Source organism: Papaver somniferum, unplaced genomic scaffold, assembly GCF_003573695.1.
Source record: "Papaver somniferum cultivar HN1 unplaced genomic scaffold, ASM357369v1 unplaced-scaffold_132, whole genome shotgun sequence".
NCBI lineage: Eukaryota > Viridiplantae > Streptophyta > Magnoliopsida > Ranunculales > Papaveraceae > Papaver > Papaver somniferum.
The window spans coordinates 461,938-477,997 of NW_020622381.1; the positions used below are offsets into that span (position 1 = coordinate 461,938).

Consider the following 16,060-nt stretch of genomic DNA (forward strand, 5'->3'; position numbering starts at 1 on the left):
GAGAAAGTGAGAAAATTCTAATTCTTGATTCAATAGAGGATGAGGAGGGTCATATATCATCTAAAAAACCTAGGAAAATGCACATCAACTACATCAATGATTCCCAAACCATTGGAGGATGAAAAGGTTCGACTTACATTTATGAGCCGAACCATCCCTTTATGAACAGTTCGGCTAACTGAAATTGTTTAGGTATGCGCCGAACATTTGCTAGACACTAGTTCGGCTTGTACAAAATTTTCCTAGAAAGCCGAACCTATTCCTGAGAGTTCTGGAATAAAAAATGTTAATGGTTCGGCTTATATAATGAAAATCGTATCAGCCGAACTGTTCATATACACTTTCAGGCTGAAAATTTGAAGAACCGTTCGGCTTAAAAAACAACAACATTATGCGCCGAACTTAGGTTCGGCTCACAACGCAACTAAATTATGCGCCGAACCTAGGTTCGGCTCACAACTCACCTAAATTATGCGACGAACCTTGATCTGAAACCTGGATATTGACAACTAATGAACAGTTCGGCAAGCTGAAAGTGTTATTGTTATGAGCCGAACCAACTAGTTCGGCTTGTTTAAAAATATCATAATGAGCCGAACCTAGTCCTGTGTGATCTGGAAGAAAAATTATGTGAGGTTCGGCTCATAGATGTAAGCCGAACTGTTCATCAATGGGTTGGTTCGGCTCATAGATGTAAGCCGAACATATTCCTGAGAGTTCAGGAATAAAAAATGTTAATGGTTCAGCTTATATAATGAAAATCATAGATTTTAACCCATTAAAATCAAGTAGATTTTATCTTCATCTTCAAGAGAATGAAAATACGAAGATAACGCAAAAAGAATGAGGTCATTCCGACATTGGACGAAGAAGTTATGATCAAAACAAGATCGAAAGAATTCAGTCTACAGCGGGAAGTTCGGCTGATAACTCATCAACACGAATCAGCCGAACCTAAAGCCTATAAATCAATATTTTCGAAGTGTTTAAGGGTGTATAGGTCATTGCATACCCATTAGACACCCCTTATCAATACACCCTGGTTAGGAAAATGACTTTGTATGCCTATAAAATTTTTGGTATGCCCAATATTATGGTTCTACAACAAAGTTTCACCCCACAATGTCATTTACCTACTGGTTAGATATGGCTTTTGTGTGAGCCCATTTCAAAAGAAACCACCGTTCCTAAATCTAAGGGTGAGATTGTAATGTTAACACATAAAGTATGTAATTGGGTATACAGTCTTACTGTATAGAAAGCACTTCAGGGAGGAAAAAAATAGCACACCTACTTTTTATCCCCGAGAGTCTTCCCCAAACTTTACTCCTATTGGAGTTCACTATCTAAAAATAATGAACACTTTTGGAAGCCATGGACACAAATGCCATGAACCTCTAAAGGAGCAGAACAATAAAAGCAACCCACAAATTTGCCATTGAAAACAACACAAAATAGTCACTACCTGAACTGCATCCACACACATATTCTTAAACTGACACAACAACGAAATGGAAATGGAAGGGTTGGTTTAGTAACCTCAAACATTTACTACAGAAAAGGAATTTCACGACTTGTGTAACTTGCTTCTTGTCTTAATTATGTGACCTGTTGAGTGTTTTGGAAGAAAGCTTTCGAAGAGAAAAATGAGAAAATTAGAGAAAGGACTTTTGCCTACGAACAGAACTTCACCACCCTATAGTAACAGCCTAAACAGAATTTCTTCCACAGATTAACATACTAAACTGGGGGTCTGAATCTGATTGTTTTGACTGCAAAACTTTACATAACCTAGACTGAAAAGCATAAATTAACACCACAGTAACATGGGATATGCACAACACGAAGGATCAAAGTACCACAAAGAAAAACCATCATGGACTTGATATTTAAAGGCAATCGCCTATCGACAAGATTGAGTGTTAAAACCCTAATACCTGGATGATTAACAATTGAAATGCTACACAGACCATAAAATCTGTTTACTTAGGTTTTCAAACTGGCACATCAGTTTCTTGGTATGGCACATTTAAGTTAGAAATTGAATGTGACAATTAAGACATCTCAACCACATCAGTTATTAGCAAAACACCACGGAACATTATTAGGTGCTTCCCTTGATATACTTAGGCAACTAATGGCAAATCAAGAACACCAACTTTGACAACCACATTAAATAAACCATAAACTTTCATTCACTCTAATTCTACATTAGATTTCCATTTCTATCACTCTTCACCTTGTTCCATAAAGTTCAGAGAGTCAGAATTTTCATACTCATAAACAAAACAACAGCTACTCTACCATACAAAAACCACACTTAAACGAGGATACCAACAGTCTAATAGTTTTATTAGACTGATTTGTTCTTTAGACCCAAAGGTTTTAATCATACAAACACCCAATATCTATCATGAAGATGTGATTCAAATCATAAAATTTCAACACCACAGAAAAACCTGAGAGATAACAAAGAGATAATGAAAGAAAAAGGACTAACTTAACTTAACCATTGAACATAAAGGAAGAAGAGTGAGTAGGTACAATAGTAATTTTAAGCCTCCACAAAGTACTAGAAGCATATATTTTCCATAACACAAGTGTTGTAAAACTAGAAAGACCAAAAACAGTTAGAAACGCACATCTCCAGGCTCTTCTTCCTTCTCTACTGTACTTCCTATCTAGTCATCATCTTCCTCCTACAAACAGAATTCAAGAGAACAGAAATTAACACAACAATTCATATCAAAACTTAAATTGATGAATAATAGGGTTTTAATTTAAGTATGAACAAACCTCATCACTTCCTTCTTCCTCCTCATCTTCATCATTAACTTCAGACTTTGATTTGTCAGATTCTTCTTCTTCATCATCATCAGCATTTGACCCTCCAGCCTAAAATAGTATTACAATTTTTATGATAGTTAGTTCAAGTTCATTTCCTTATAAGTACTGAAATAACAGGGAATCTGAGATTTCTATAAAGTAAACTGACCAATTTCTTGTTGTATGCGTCCATGGTTTTGTTGTATTCAACCTTCCTTTTCTCTGCCTTGGCTACATAAGGAGCTTTTTCCTAAAACAAACATAAAAACAGAACTACATCAAAATCACAATTAAGCATCAGTTATAGGTAAGAAATTTAACTCTGATTAATTAATTTACTTACAGCATCGGACAAGGATTTCCACTTATCTCCACCAGCTTTACCAACCTATTTCAAAATTTAAAACAACAAAATAGTCAATTAAAATTCAATTCTCAGTGATAAAATTACAAAATCTTCTAGAAAGGGGATCTTACAACTGAGACAGATTTGTTGTTAGGATGCTTTTCCTTAAATTGTGTCCTGAAATCCTCCCTGAAATTAGAGAAATCAAATTCAGAAATTATGAGTAAATCGTTCGATTCAAAACCATCACTAAAATTCAACGAAAAAAATTAAAGAAGAAGAAGAAATTACATGAATACGAAGAAAGCACTAGCAGGTCTCTTCGGCTTGTTAGGATCCTTGACAGCCTTCTCTTTCTTGGAAGTTTTTCTTCCTCCTGCATCATTAGCAGCAACTTTTCTCTTCACAGAAAGCCTGAAACAATCATCAAAAACACAACAAAAAACACTGAAACTTTCAGATCTGAACATAACCGATTTAATCAGATAACCGTAAAGTTCTAACTCAAACAAACATACATATCAATCAAAAACTAAACGACAACTTACTTATCACCATTTTTGGTAGCATCAGACTTCGATTTAGCTCCTTTCATTGATAATCCTGAGCAATAAACGCAAAAAACTGATAAGAATCGGTAAGAAACAGCAGAGAATATGTTTGAATCGGTAAGAATCGGTAAGAATCGGTCTATTTTGAGACGTACCTTCAGAGTTAGGGTTTCACAGAGATAACTTAGAAAGGGAGAGAGAGAAAGATGTGTTTGGGTTTGTGAGAAAAAGAAGGGAGAGAGAAATGAGATATAAAAAGAGGTCGGCAGAGAATAAGATTTTCAATCTCAACGCTTGAAATGAAATCTGATTTTGGGCGGGATTTGAAATTTTAGTGCCATGTCATCGATCCGTATGCTTCTTTGTTTTCGTTTTCTTCCTCACATTTTTGTTATTCCTATTTTATACCTTTCTTTTATCAATATTCTTTGTATATCCTTGTTCTTTGTCACTGCCATCCTTTGGGGTCGTCTACGGCAAAAAGAAATGCACAGATGTGTGTGCCGAGGAATGGGCAATATCGTCGTTTTGCATGTTCATCATGAACGTGATATTTGTCCCGCCAAAATGTGGTTTCGAGATTCAAGTTGGAGGTTTTGGCGGGATCTTTTAACACACATAATTGTATTTCAAAAAGTTTTTCTGTTAAAATTTTAAACACGAATTGAAAATTTGCTGGTGTATTTAAAATTGCAGTTTTGGCCTTTTTCCTCTTGGCTCACCGGGAAAAGCACGTGAAATTTTCAGTTTGGTTTTATTGTATACTCTTTGCAAGTGTTTGTAGCCAAACCAAGAGTACCTACAACCTCACCCAAAAAGACCTTTGACAAAAAACTAAGAGCAAAGCATAAGAATATAACCTATTTTAGATAAAGTTTCAGAAACAGGTGAATTCGTATACAAGGGCAATCCCTATGGTAATGTTCAAATGAAAAATTTTGTTGAGCCAGGTGGTTGGCCAAACACGTTTCTTCATTATGGGAAAAGAAGTGGGCGGTTGATCATCAAGCGCGAGGTCAAAGAAAAATCGCCAGTGCTTGAAGCTCAAACTCGGCGTTGGAACCTGTTGATGGTGGTTTTTACTTCAGGGTTAAAATTGTAAAACCCTCGCGTTTGATATGCTGTCACTCTGCAAAGAAACGGAGTCATGTAAAAGTGATGAGTGTTCAACCTCTCCACTGGAGCATTTATTGAGCAACTCAATATTTTCTCATGAAATTTATCCAGAATGGTGCATGTAGCAACAATCCCAGATATTCTGTAAATTTTGGCACCCTGCCTATATTATTCAATTAATATAAGTTTATTTGAATGCTTTTTGTGCTATGTTCCCCGGCTGAACCCTTAATATTGATATGGCATGACAATTTGTGTTCACTCGCGGCAGAATAGCACGAATTTCCAAGTATCAAGGTTAAGGTCCTTGCATAAAAGTACTCAATCGGAAAGCATACTGCTCTCTGGCAATAAACTTAAAAGAACTCTGTGTCAACACATAGAATTTAATCAATTTTGTGATAATTCACAAGATTCAGATATTTCCCTGACTAATTTGCAAAAATTAGGGTTTTGCTCCCTGCGCAGTATATTAAACTCCGTCGGTCGAAATTAAGCTTAGGCGAACTAGGAAATTAATCCGCCATGGATTAGTAGGTGCAAAATCCTACCCAAAATCAGAAAACAAGGAATAAAAGGAGTCGCGGGATAGGAGCAGCGACAAAGGGAGGTGTGGCCATGCCATAGGCCAGCCGGCGCCACTTGCAAGTGGCCACACCCCATAGTGCTTGTCGGCCCTCTTTCCATCGACCAATCAGGTCGCTCTAAATGCGCCACACGCATTTGGAATGAGGCTGCGCCCATAGTGCTTGTCGGCCCTCTTTCCATCGACCAATCAGGTCACTTTAAATGTGTCACACGCATCTGGAATGAGGTCGCGTCCACAGTGCTTGCCGGCCCTCTTTCTATCGACCAATCAGGTCGCTCTAAACCTGCCACAACAACATGCCATGGACACCCATGGATATCCTTGCGCCTGTGGTCATTCCCACATTATTGCCCTGTTATAATTCCTTTGACGCGGCCATGGCACTATCTACACAAAAAACGTCACCGTGTTGCGGCCACATGCCACACGCGTTAATTAGGATTGCGGCATGCCAAACCCTAATTTAGGCAGGGCCGCTACGACACACGCCACACAACTAATTAGGGTTGCGGCATGCCAAACACTAATTTAGGCAGGCGCCACTGCAACACTATGCCACTATTGGCGCCAACAGAGTGTGACCATAATCAATGGCCACCCTTTCTCATGAGTTACAATCTCAGCCGTTCAAATTCACCACAGAATTGACAGGCCTGTGGCAAGTCTTAGGCGACTAGCCAAGACAAGCCTAATAGCATCAAACATGTTATTCTCCTGTGGAAAGTCTCTTGACTTTGACTTGCCACACACAGCAATCTGCTACACGTTTTCCACGAAAACACTCGAGACATCAAACATGTCACAAACTGGGGGAAGCTCATCAGGGTATTGGTCTGGTGGTTTACAGCGTGCGGCGTGCAACACGCCCATTATAAGAAAGTGTCGAAATCAGGGCATTTAGTGGCGGCAAGAAGTAGTGGGTGTAAACTAGCATGTTTCCTTCCTAGTGGGAACGTGGTTTCTGGCATTTACACATGACCCCACTTCTCCATCACTCCATCATTCCCACTTTCTACGAGATTAGGGTGCGTTCAATATGTCTTGTATAAATAAGTTTTACCTATTTCAACCAAACAACAAGTTTTGGTTAGAACAACAACACATTATCCAGAAAAACACCAAAGAACTGATAGCTTTCATTCCGCAAGCCAGTTCCAAAATTCTGATACAAGTCATAAAATAGCCACACCTTCAGAATTAACCATTATGGTCTCGACACCTTCTTCGTTTCCCTCCCTAATACCAACCCTTCTCCTTCACTTTGTGACGAAGCAAGCCTGGAACGGCCATTTTTTGGTTTAGGCCAGGATTGTACAGATTGATCTCTCGAGTCTAAAGTACTCCCGTGCAGTGCATTTGTTTTAGGTTTAGATTTGTTTCTCATCCACACACCCAAATTTACCAAAACCAACAGAAACAGTTTTTACCCAAAACAGAACCAATACCGAGCATTTGAAGCCTAAACGCGACGTAATTTCTACGCACGCTGGCGGTTGTAGCAAAAACATAACGACTATTTTTTTAAAAAATTTGAAATTCACTTTCGACCTCTATAAATTACCATCATCTTCAAACAATTCACTTACACCAAAATTTACTTCTCTTGAATTTTCTTTTCTAAATCTATTTCGATTTTTTAGTTTATTGCTGGTGAAATGGCTGAAAAGGCGATCACACTTTTTTGCGATGCAAAACATGAAGCTGTTGTTTCTAAGATATGTGGGAGTTTTAAAAAGATTGAAAATTGTAAGAGGGAAGTGCAAGTTTTTGAAGTTGCTCTAAGAAAATGTTCCGCTGAAAGGCAAAGAAGAGCTCCAGTTTTGAAAGTTAACAACAAAAAATTCAAAAACAAAAACGAAACTGTCAAAGAGCGCGTTGAATGGAAGATACGCCAAATGAAAATAAACATGAGTCCAAAGCTTGTACTTGATTTATATTAAAGTTGCTTAGTACATTTTATTATTATCTAAGTTTATATCTTGTAAAAGAATTGGCAGTAATATCAACGAATGAAAATATTTTGATTTTAAAATAGATTTCCACTTCAGATTAAGCGAAATTTATTACAATTTAAACTTGAAAATAACATCAAACTATATTTTAATAAACCATAACAAAAACATCAAATTCAGTGACATTCTATATGTAGAGTTCATAGCATTCAAAATGCTTAAACTCTCTTCCGGTTTCTTCAGTAAACTTGGTCTGGGCGATGGTTTTCTGCAAAACAGATAAACAACAAGTTCATATATTTATGATGCAATTGATAAATGAGGACAAAGGTAAGATACTCACCAGTTCTTCGTTGGGTAATCCAGAATTTCACCGGTGAACCATCCACAAAACTTCTGTATAATGTTTGCCTTCCTTAGTGATGAATGCAATTCTTAGTTCGGGGCTCTTACTGTTTCTTATGGTTTCGTTCAGCGATGCTACAAAATGTCCCAATACTCTTTCCCAGAAATGGTTATTGTTCATTGGTCTTATCATACGATGTAACCAACATCGAACAAGAGTAACATCTTCTTCCATTGTAAAGACCGGGAGAGGCATTCGAGTGCAGACAAATGTGCTTGAGATGGACCATCTTTTAGAATTCTAAAACACGCTTCGTAACGAAAAGGTTTACGGTGAGCTTCCTCCCAATTATCAAGAGTTGTTTGGATCACTTCATTTTCAGTTACACCGATGAACTTTTCTCGATCAATTTCCATTACCAGGGCAAGAAATGGCTGGACTGCAAGCCCAATAGTTTGAAAACGAGCATGCAATCAACGAGCATCTCGATTTCCCGGGTTCCCGTCAGTGATACAAACATTGTAAAAACGTTCTCACAAAAAGAACCATCTTGAAAGCCCATACCAACGATTACCCTATGAAAAAAATATGCTTTGCATATAGTTATATCCTCTTTTTAGTAAACTTGGGACCACGATTTCTAAACGACATTTTTGCAGAGTGAGAGAGATTAAGAGTTTTAGAAAGAAAGAAGAAGAATATGTAAATTTGGAGATGGGAAGAAAGAAATTTATAGGGAGAGAAAGAAAATTTAGCCGTTGGCGTTTGTAGTAAAACCACGCTGCTTTACTAAAACCGCCCTTTTGAATTGCGCCTATTTTTTTTTTATAAATACAGCATTAGGTTTTATTCTCAACCAAACCAACATATTTCTTTCTTAAGCCAAAAACATCCACCATGTTTTCTAAAGGCAAAGCGAAGCAAATATTATGTGTCAAAGCAAAAGAGGTTTGTCCATTAAGTTTCATGGATAACCACAGTCTTATGCAATGCCCGCGGGAAGGTTGTTCATGCATCAGAATGGTGATTGGACCACGACCGGAAAAGCTCAGGTATTTGCAATGTCAAGATCCCAACTGCCAAGAGGAACCACATATGCTAGATGATGCTATGAAATTAAAAAAGAAGAAAAGATTGCAACGCTCTCAAAAACATCAAACTTAAAGCCAAATTGAAGAATGAGTTATCACACTGTAAGCACTGTGGATATGGAGATCACGAATACAAACATTGTCCACAAAGAATTAGTGAATGCTCAAAACCCGGTTGCAAGACTTTTATGCATTTGCGCACTTCTTCTGAAGAAGACACATACATAAGGCATTTATGGGAATGTCCTGTTTTTGGTGGAGTGGGCTGAGTGGAGTTGAAGGACAAATCGATTCACTATGGTATTATGTTATTTATTAGTTTGCGGTTTATTTCGTGTTATTACGATGATCTAAAACCAGACATGTGGATGTCTTCACATTTGCACCATCAATATCATAACTAATTTAAATTTTTCTTGATTGAACATTGCACCATCAATCTCATAAATAAAAACATATTGCATCGAACAACTACATCATACATGAGAATAAAAGGCATTAGATTAAAATAACTACTACATAGTAGTGGTGGAATTCCTAGGGCGATGTAGAGATTGTATTTGTTGAGCACCTTAAGAATGTTGAAACAAGCATTGAAGTCAAAAGGACATCCGCCATGAGATACAGCCACATCGCTAGAGTTCTGGGTTCCACTTCATGTACAGCTTTACCGTTGAGCTTATTTATGTGATTCTCCATTAGTACAACAATGAATTCCGATACATTTCGACTAATTGAACTAAAAGGATGCGACAATAAGTGAGGATCACGCCCTTTAATGTTCCCCGTTTCAGCGGCAAACATTCTATAAACTTTTTCCCAGAAACACAACGTCGATTCGGCTACATTCCTATCGACAGCATCTTGTGTGTGAAAAACAAAAGCTCTAGAAATATCTAAATCCTCTTGTTGAGTGAATCTAACACCACGAACTATGGGAGGCATTTTTGTAGATGATTTGAGAGTGAAGAATAGGTAGAATGTGTGAATTTATAGTTGAAATGAGGAGTATTTATATAAATAAAAAATTATATCCGTTAGATCATAAGATTTTTCAGCTGTCCAGATTTAGCCGTTGGTAGTTTAGGGAAAAACGCGACGCTTTTACCAAAGTCGCTGGCGTTCTAAGGAACACGGGGCGTTTTTGTGACAAACGCCAGCGCTTGTGCTACGATCGCCCGACCTTCCCTCAAACGCGCGTTTGTTCTTCCATATCACTCAACAAACCAACAAATTTTTTGGTTTGTCCATCCGTTTTTCATGTTTGTTGAGTCCATGGTGGGATCAAAATCAACAAATCCTTGTTTTGTTGAGTCCATAGGAACTGCTCTAAGGTATCAACCAAGTGCGTTCTCGACTCAGTCAAACTAGGCGAGTTGTCTTCTTTTATTTCAGACTAAAATACCCTCTTATTTGAGTTAAGTACAGATAATTCACCCAATTTTTTTATACTACCAACTAGGTTGGGTGCCTAGTTTAATTTATACGACCCTCAAAGTTAGTTACCCATCGTAATTTATAGTAACGTGAAAAATAAGATTCCAATTGAAATTTGTACGACTGTGTTAGCGAGGTACTCAATTTATTTTTTGAGACTGTTTCAAAGATAATATGCATTGCTTTGCTTATAAAAGTGAACTTCACTACATAAAATATGGTATAGCTCCTTCCTTGTTTCCGGTAAGGGTCTATTATATTTACCATCTTCTTTTATTGATGATAATAATAAACATGGTGGGGGTGAAGTGCTTAGTGGTGGTAATGATGAGAAAATACCATCTGGTGCATCAACACCAACGATAATCGGTGGTGCCTTAATTCCCCTAAAATCAGACGTTGGGGAGTCTAATTTCATGCCGACGAATTCATACTCCTTCATTCTCTTAAATAAGACTTGTGAAATTGTAATCTTTTCCAAAGCATTTGTTTTCTTTTCGCATTTTTCTTTTTAATTTTCCTTCTGAATCGGATTTGTTCAAATTTAACCCTAACTTGTTTTGTCCATCATTGTTCAAGGTTTTATTAGTTATTATTTAGTGTTTTGACTTGTCTTAGATCATTGCTCGGTTTAGCTTCAAAACTAGAAATTGCTTGATTAGATTACTGGAGTCAACTTTGTTAGGTTAGACTAGTAACACTAGAAATGTTGTGACAAACTCGTGTTGCTTTAAAGAACTTGAAAACATATCGGCATCAACGTACACATCATATTTCTGTTCGAGGTTAGTAATACATGCCTGACTTGTTTCCATTTTTATTTATGTTTCTTTCAAGTCGTTTAGATTGAAAACATAACATGTGAAGTATATTTATATATCTCTAATATTGGAAACTTGATCATTCTATTTTGATCAAAGTGTCAACGAAGTATATATTAGTTGTTTCACACAACTTTAGTGTATTGGATTACGAAGATAACGTTTATATTTTGAACTTCATAAAATCAACATAACACTATTTGGTAATTGATTACTAGTTTAGTGTGTCGAACTACATGAGTTTGAGGAAGTATACTTTAAAAACTTATTTCGCAGTTGAAAGGAATAAAATGATCAATTATAAGACCGATACCTTAAACAAGGATCTACATTATGACCGGTCCGAAGGATCGATCCCTATTGGGTTAATCAATTAAAATGTGTTTCTGATCGGTCTATTACGTTAAGGTTTACATATATATATATAGGAATATGTTTTAGTTAACATGGTTAGTAATACGGACTTGACTTGTTTTATTTTTATTGATGGTTCTTTAAGTCTTTTGGATTGAAAATACAACACAGGAAGTATATTTATATATTTCCAGTATTAGTGACCTGATCATTCTGTTATGGTCAAAGTGTTAAGGAAGCATATACTAGTTGTCTTAAACGACTTTGGTATATTGGTCTACGAGGTATAACGTTTATTATTTGAACTTCGTAGATTCGACATAACACTATTTGGTAATTTGTTACTAGTTAGTGTGTTGAATTTTTTATTTTTGTTATAGGGAAAGCTGATTTGTTTAGGGGGAAAGCTAAAATTGTTTGACTATATTATATTTTTTTTGACTTTGATTCATTCAAGGGGAGGAGTAAAAAATTGTTTTTCCCCTTAAGAAAACATATAACATAAGTTTAGTTTTTGTCCTCAACTTAACCTAATCGTATATCTTAGCTATTGTATAAACATGATTAATCTAAATCATTTTTATAATTAAACAATATCGTTCATACCTCCACGGACATGAACCAGAAAATAATAAATAAATGCTTTGCATTCTTAAAGAAACACCACCGGCAAATATTCTAATCGACGATACCCCAAAAGTGTCTTGTGTTTTTTCTGAAACATCGCAACAAATATCATCCAATATTGTTTTTCCATCATAACTTAACAAATCAAAATGCAACAAAATATTAGGAATCCATAAATTTCTTGAGAAATTAGTTTCAAATGATAGGAAAACAAGTATATTTTTTAATCTCAGCTTCAAAATCATCATGATTAAGAGTGATCGTGATCTTTGGTAACACTTAGAATCTCTTGAAGCATCTAATAATATAATAATGATAGAAAAAAAATAATGCCATACTTGATGCAGAACTATTGTTAGGGCTTAACTTAGCAGAGATCACCAAATGTTCAGTAGCTTTTGCTTTTTCTTTTTCTTATTTTTATTTGTTCTCCCATGTTTGTGGCTGAAACATTGATATATAACCCTATGGTCCCTCTCGTTTTTCCCTCCATAAAGTTTTCACAAGATTAGCGAATTAAAGTTGCTCCAAAATGTTGTGCCTTTTGCGGTTTGTTATGATGGTAATGGTACTGGAAAAACCAAATTAAAGTTGCGAAAATTCACCCATGACAATCGGTGATACATTTTATCAAATATACCTCGTGCATTAGTGAAGTTCATGGTCAGTTGGATATGTATATGGTCAGAGGGTAATGTAGTAATTCAAAATAATTTGTGAAAGTCAATTTCAGTAAATGTTTCCCCCATACAAATCTCCATAATATTAGCTTTCCCCTTAAATAAATCAGCTTTCCCTATAACAAAAATCGAATTTTTTGATTAATTCCATACCTAGAAAACTAAGTATAATTACATGAATTTTTTGGATTACCATTTGTTTCTCTCTCTCATATCATAACCGTTTTTTCCAAAAAAATCCTATGCAAACAAATCCTCCTAAATCTCCAAAATTGTACTCCAAATCTGTTGGATACTATCTGAATTATTCAGATTTCCAATCAGATTTGGATACAAAGTAAATATTTCCATTAGTAGTTTATTAAATTCTATGCGATTTTTAGTTTTTTCCTGTTTCAATTTCATTATTGCTCTCATGATGTTCTCAAACCCATCAGAGATTTATCATAGCCTTATAGGCATTTCAAACGATTGCTACGATTATTTCAAGTACATCAAGAACGATTTCTTCCCGCATGACGTGATTCTACATTCTCATGAAGATCCATGGCTACAGGATTTGATTGTGATAATGGTGTTTTGTGCTTATTACTCCCTTATGGGACAATTCCATCTTAATGAAGAAGACAATGATGAAGAAAACAAATTATTCAAATCCAAATGGCAGAATTTTAATTCAAATGCCATCCCTCAAGTATCATCAATTTTTGTTTTGAAATTCATGTATTTAGTACGTTTGTATTACGATTTACTTAAAATTGTGATACAAAAAATATGTATTTTATTATGTTTTTCAATGATGTATCTTAACATGATGTATACGATCTTTCTATGTCAATGAAATTCAGAGAATCACCTCTTTCCTTCAAAAAAAATGTACATGAGTTTAAGGAAGTTGACTTGTGAAACTTGTTTTGTAGTTGAAAGGTATCAAAGGATCTACTCTAGGACCACTAAACAAGGATCTTTACCGTGACCGATCCCAAGGATCTCTAGCAGGACCGATCCTTTCACAAGGATCTTTAGCTGGACCAATCCTTATGTTAACCAAATATGATGTATTCTTATATGGACTATTAACTTAGGGTTTGGATAGCTATCAGAAATATGGTTTGGTTAATATAGAAAGTTCACAAGATGTCGACATAGTATTTGAACATGTGTTAAACTTTTATTACTTAATTTTCAAGTATTTTCCTTGATACTCGAGGTGAGATCCCAAACCGAAATGTTATAAATATCTTTGTGATATTCATAATTTATGTGACATTCATATCCTAGTGGATAAGCACATCTCCGGTTTCTATATTAGTAAAGCATATTTTATATGCTAACTAATATTGAGTTGTCATCCAAGGAAAATTTTGGTATATTAGTCGGGTTACAGTTGGAATATTTACAAAACCAAAAAATAAGCATTTATTGCATATCTTTTGTATTTTCGGATTTGGTAATTCCCTGGTTTTCAAACTACCTTGGTCATTATGAATAGTGTAGTTTGTGTTTCTTTCAAACTTATCCGGAACACACAAAACTTTATGTTTGTGTGAGGAAATCCATTAGTAGTATTATTGTAATACTCACTGGAGAGAAGATTACATAATTAGGTGAAATCTCTTACGTGTGCTCCTTTTAGAGAATTCATTGGGATCAAGAAGTTTATAGTAGTACCATTGGTGGGAAACTAAATCGCATTGTTATTTAATTTTGGATTATTGATTTGATTGACTAACGATGTGTTGAACCTGGATAGATCTAGTCTGTGTTAGAGCACTGCTCGGTCGAACTCGCAAGCATTGTTATCTCAAGCTTGTTTGTCAAGTTTAGTTGATCAAAAATATAGTCTTGATTTCTAGTCTACTTATAGCTATGTCTCGGATTAGAATAGAATGTTTAGTTGAGCTTTAGACTTCACGACGTTCATCGATTGAAGACGAAGATCTACTAAGGAGAGCTTGGAGGGACTTCATCAACAAAAAGTATGTGGAGGCTAAAACTTATTTATCACTCAAAAGTCTATTCTATTCTATCTCCTAATGAGACTAAGTTGTATAGCTATATAGACGTCTACATTATACACATTTGATATCTCGAGCTGAGTTTATCTAGGTTATCTATTTCTCGAAATATGTGTTAGAAGCTTTTAACTTTATGTTGATCATTATTCTTGACGAGTTTAGTTGGAAACAATTTATTTGTTTGAAACTAAATATTAAGTCAAAAGATAATCATTTGAAAATCGCCTTGAAACATCTTATATGATTTGTATGAGACAATCATTTGATGTCAACTTGGAAAGTTTCGTATTGATCATTCGATCACTTGAAAATTACCTGAAGCTAATAGTTTGTGTAAGACGACTATTGTCGTCTTCTAAGGATGTTTCAATGATGGAAACGGGAGTTTAGAACAATTGACCATGTCTGGATACAACACGGTATGCATACCCAGTAAGCGAACTGTATTGTTATGATTCAGGTCCGGGAACCTTGTTTGCGTACCTAGTATGCGAACGTTTTGACCTGTAAAGGTCCGAAAACCTTGGTTACATACCTAGTATGTGAACGGTTCTACCCGAGTTAGGTCCGGGACTGCTGTTTGCGCACCTGGTTTGCGAACAGCGGGACAGGCCAAGGTACGAAGCTGTTGTTTGCACACCTGGTTAGCGAACACAGTGGTTTAAGTTCTAAAGTCGGTCAAGTATGATTCTCATACTCATGAATTAAACATTTATGAATTAAGGAATGCAATCTTTGCAAACCGTGGCTTAATGTTCGTGAATTGATTCTTGCATAAGTACTTTGTACAATTACGAATTAATCCTATTTTGTTTCAATTGGTTCATATATATTTCTATGAGATAGTGAACAATTTAACAACTCTATTTGAAACACAATTAGATTCATTTGATTATCTTTCGTGATTGGTTGATCATCATTTTTGATCTAGAAGTGTTAGATGAATGTGGTTAAGACATGTTCATATGGCTAACTTTGGTTAACTGTTATCGAGCCAACTCAATATACACGTTTAGGTACGGTTTCCCATATCTAAATGAAGGTATATTTCATTTGTGTGTAACAAGCTAAGACCATATAACGGTGGAGATTGATTCCTTTATTTTGAAGCAGACTTATCTTGAATCTTAACTCAGGTTTTCATCTAATGGTGAATATTGAATGCGTTGTTACTAAGCTATCTTAGCTTTGACTATAAGCAAACCCTGATTTGAAAGACTATATAAGGGAGAACTCTAGCAACTGGAAAACCTAATCCCGACACTTTCCTGTGTCCTAGTTGCAAACTAGAGTCGACTCTCCTTTA

The 16,060-nt window shown here is 35.8% G+C and overlaps 1 protein-coding gene across 1 annotated transcript; it reads right to left on the bottom strand.

Moving 5' to 3' along the window:
* Positions 1-2,478: 2,478 nt before the first annotated feature.
* LOC113332643 (high mobility group B protein 3-like) lies at positions 2,479-4,007 on the bottom strand. Its single transcript, XM_026579160.1, has 8 exons — positions 3,879-4,007; positions 3,721-3,775; positions 3,464-3,586; positions 3,304-3,361; positions 3,170-3,214; positions 2,996-3,076; positions 2,797-2,895; positions 2,479-2,699 (listed from the first exon to the last, which is right to left on the bottom strand). Exons 2-8 carry the CDS (start codon positions 3,765-3,767, stop codon positions 2,682-2,684), a joined length of 471 nt encoding a protein of 156 aa, XP_026434945.1. The 5' UTR covers positions 3,768-3,775; positions 3,879-4,007; the 3' UTR covers positions 2,479-2,681.
* Positions 4,008-16,060: the final 12,053 nt, after the last annotated feature.

What these genes read in the sequence shown, in the direction of transcription:
- LOC113332643 (XM_026579160.1), bottom strand. Translation starts at nt 3,767, where the DNA reads ATGAAAGGAGCTAAATCGAAGTCTGATGCTACCAAAAATGGTGATAA. An exon ending in AGTGCTTTCTTCGTATTCAT is followed by an intron (nt 3,362 to 3,463) that starts GTAATTTCTTCT and finishes CTCTAATTTCAG; the next exon opens with GGAGGATTTCAGGACACAAT. An exon ending in ACAACAAATCTGTCTCAGTT is followed by an intron (nt 3,215 to 3,303) that starts GTAAGATCCCCT and finishes ATTTTGAAATAG; the next exon opens with GTTGGTAAAGCTGGTGGAGA.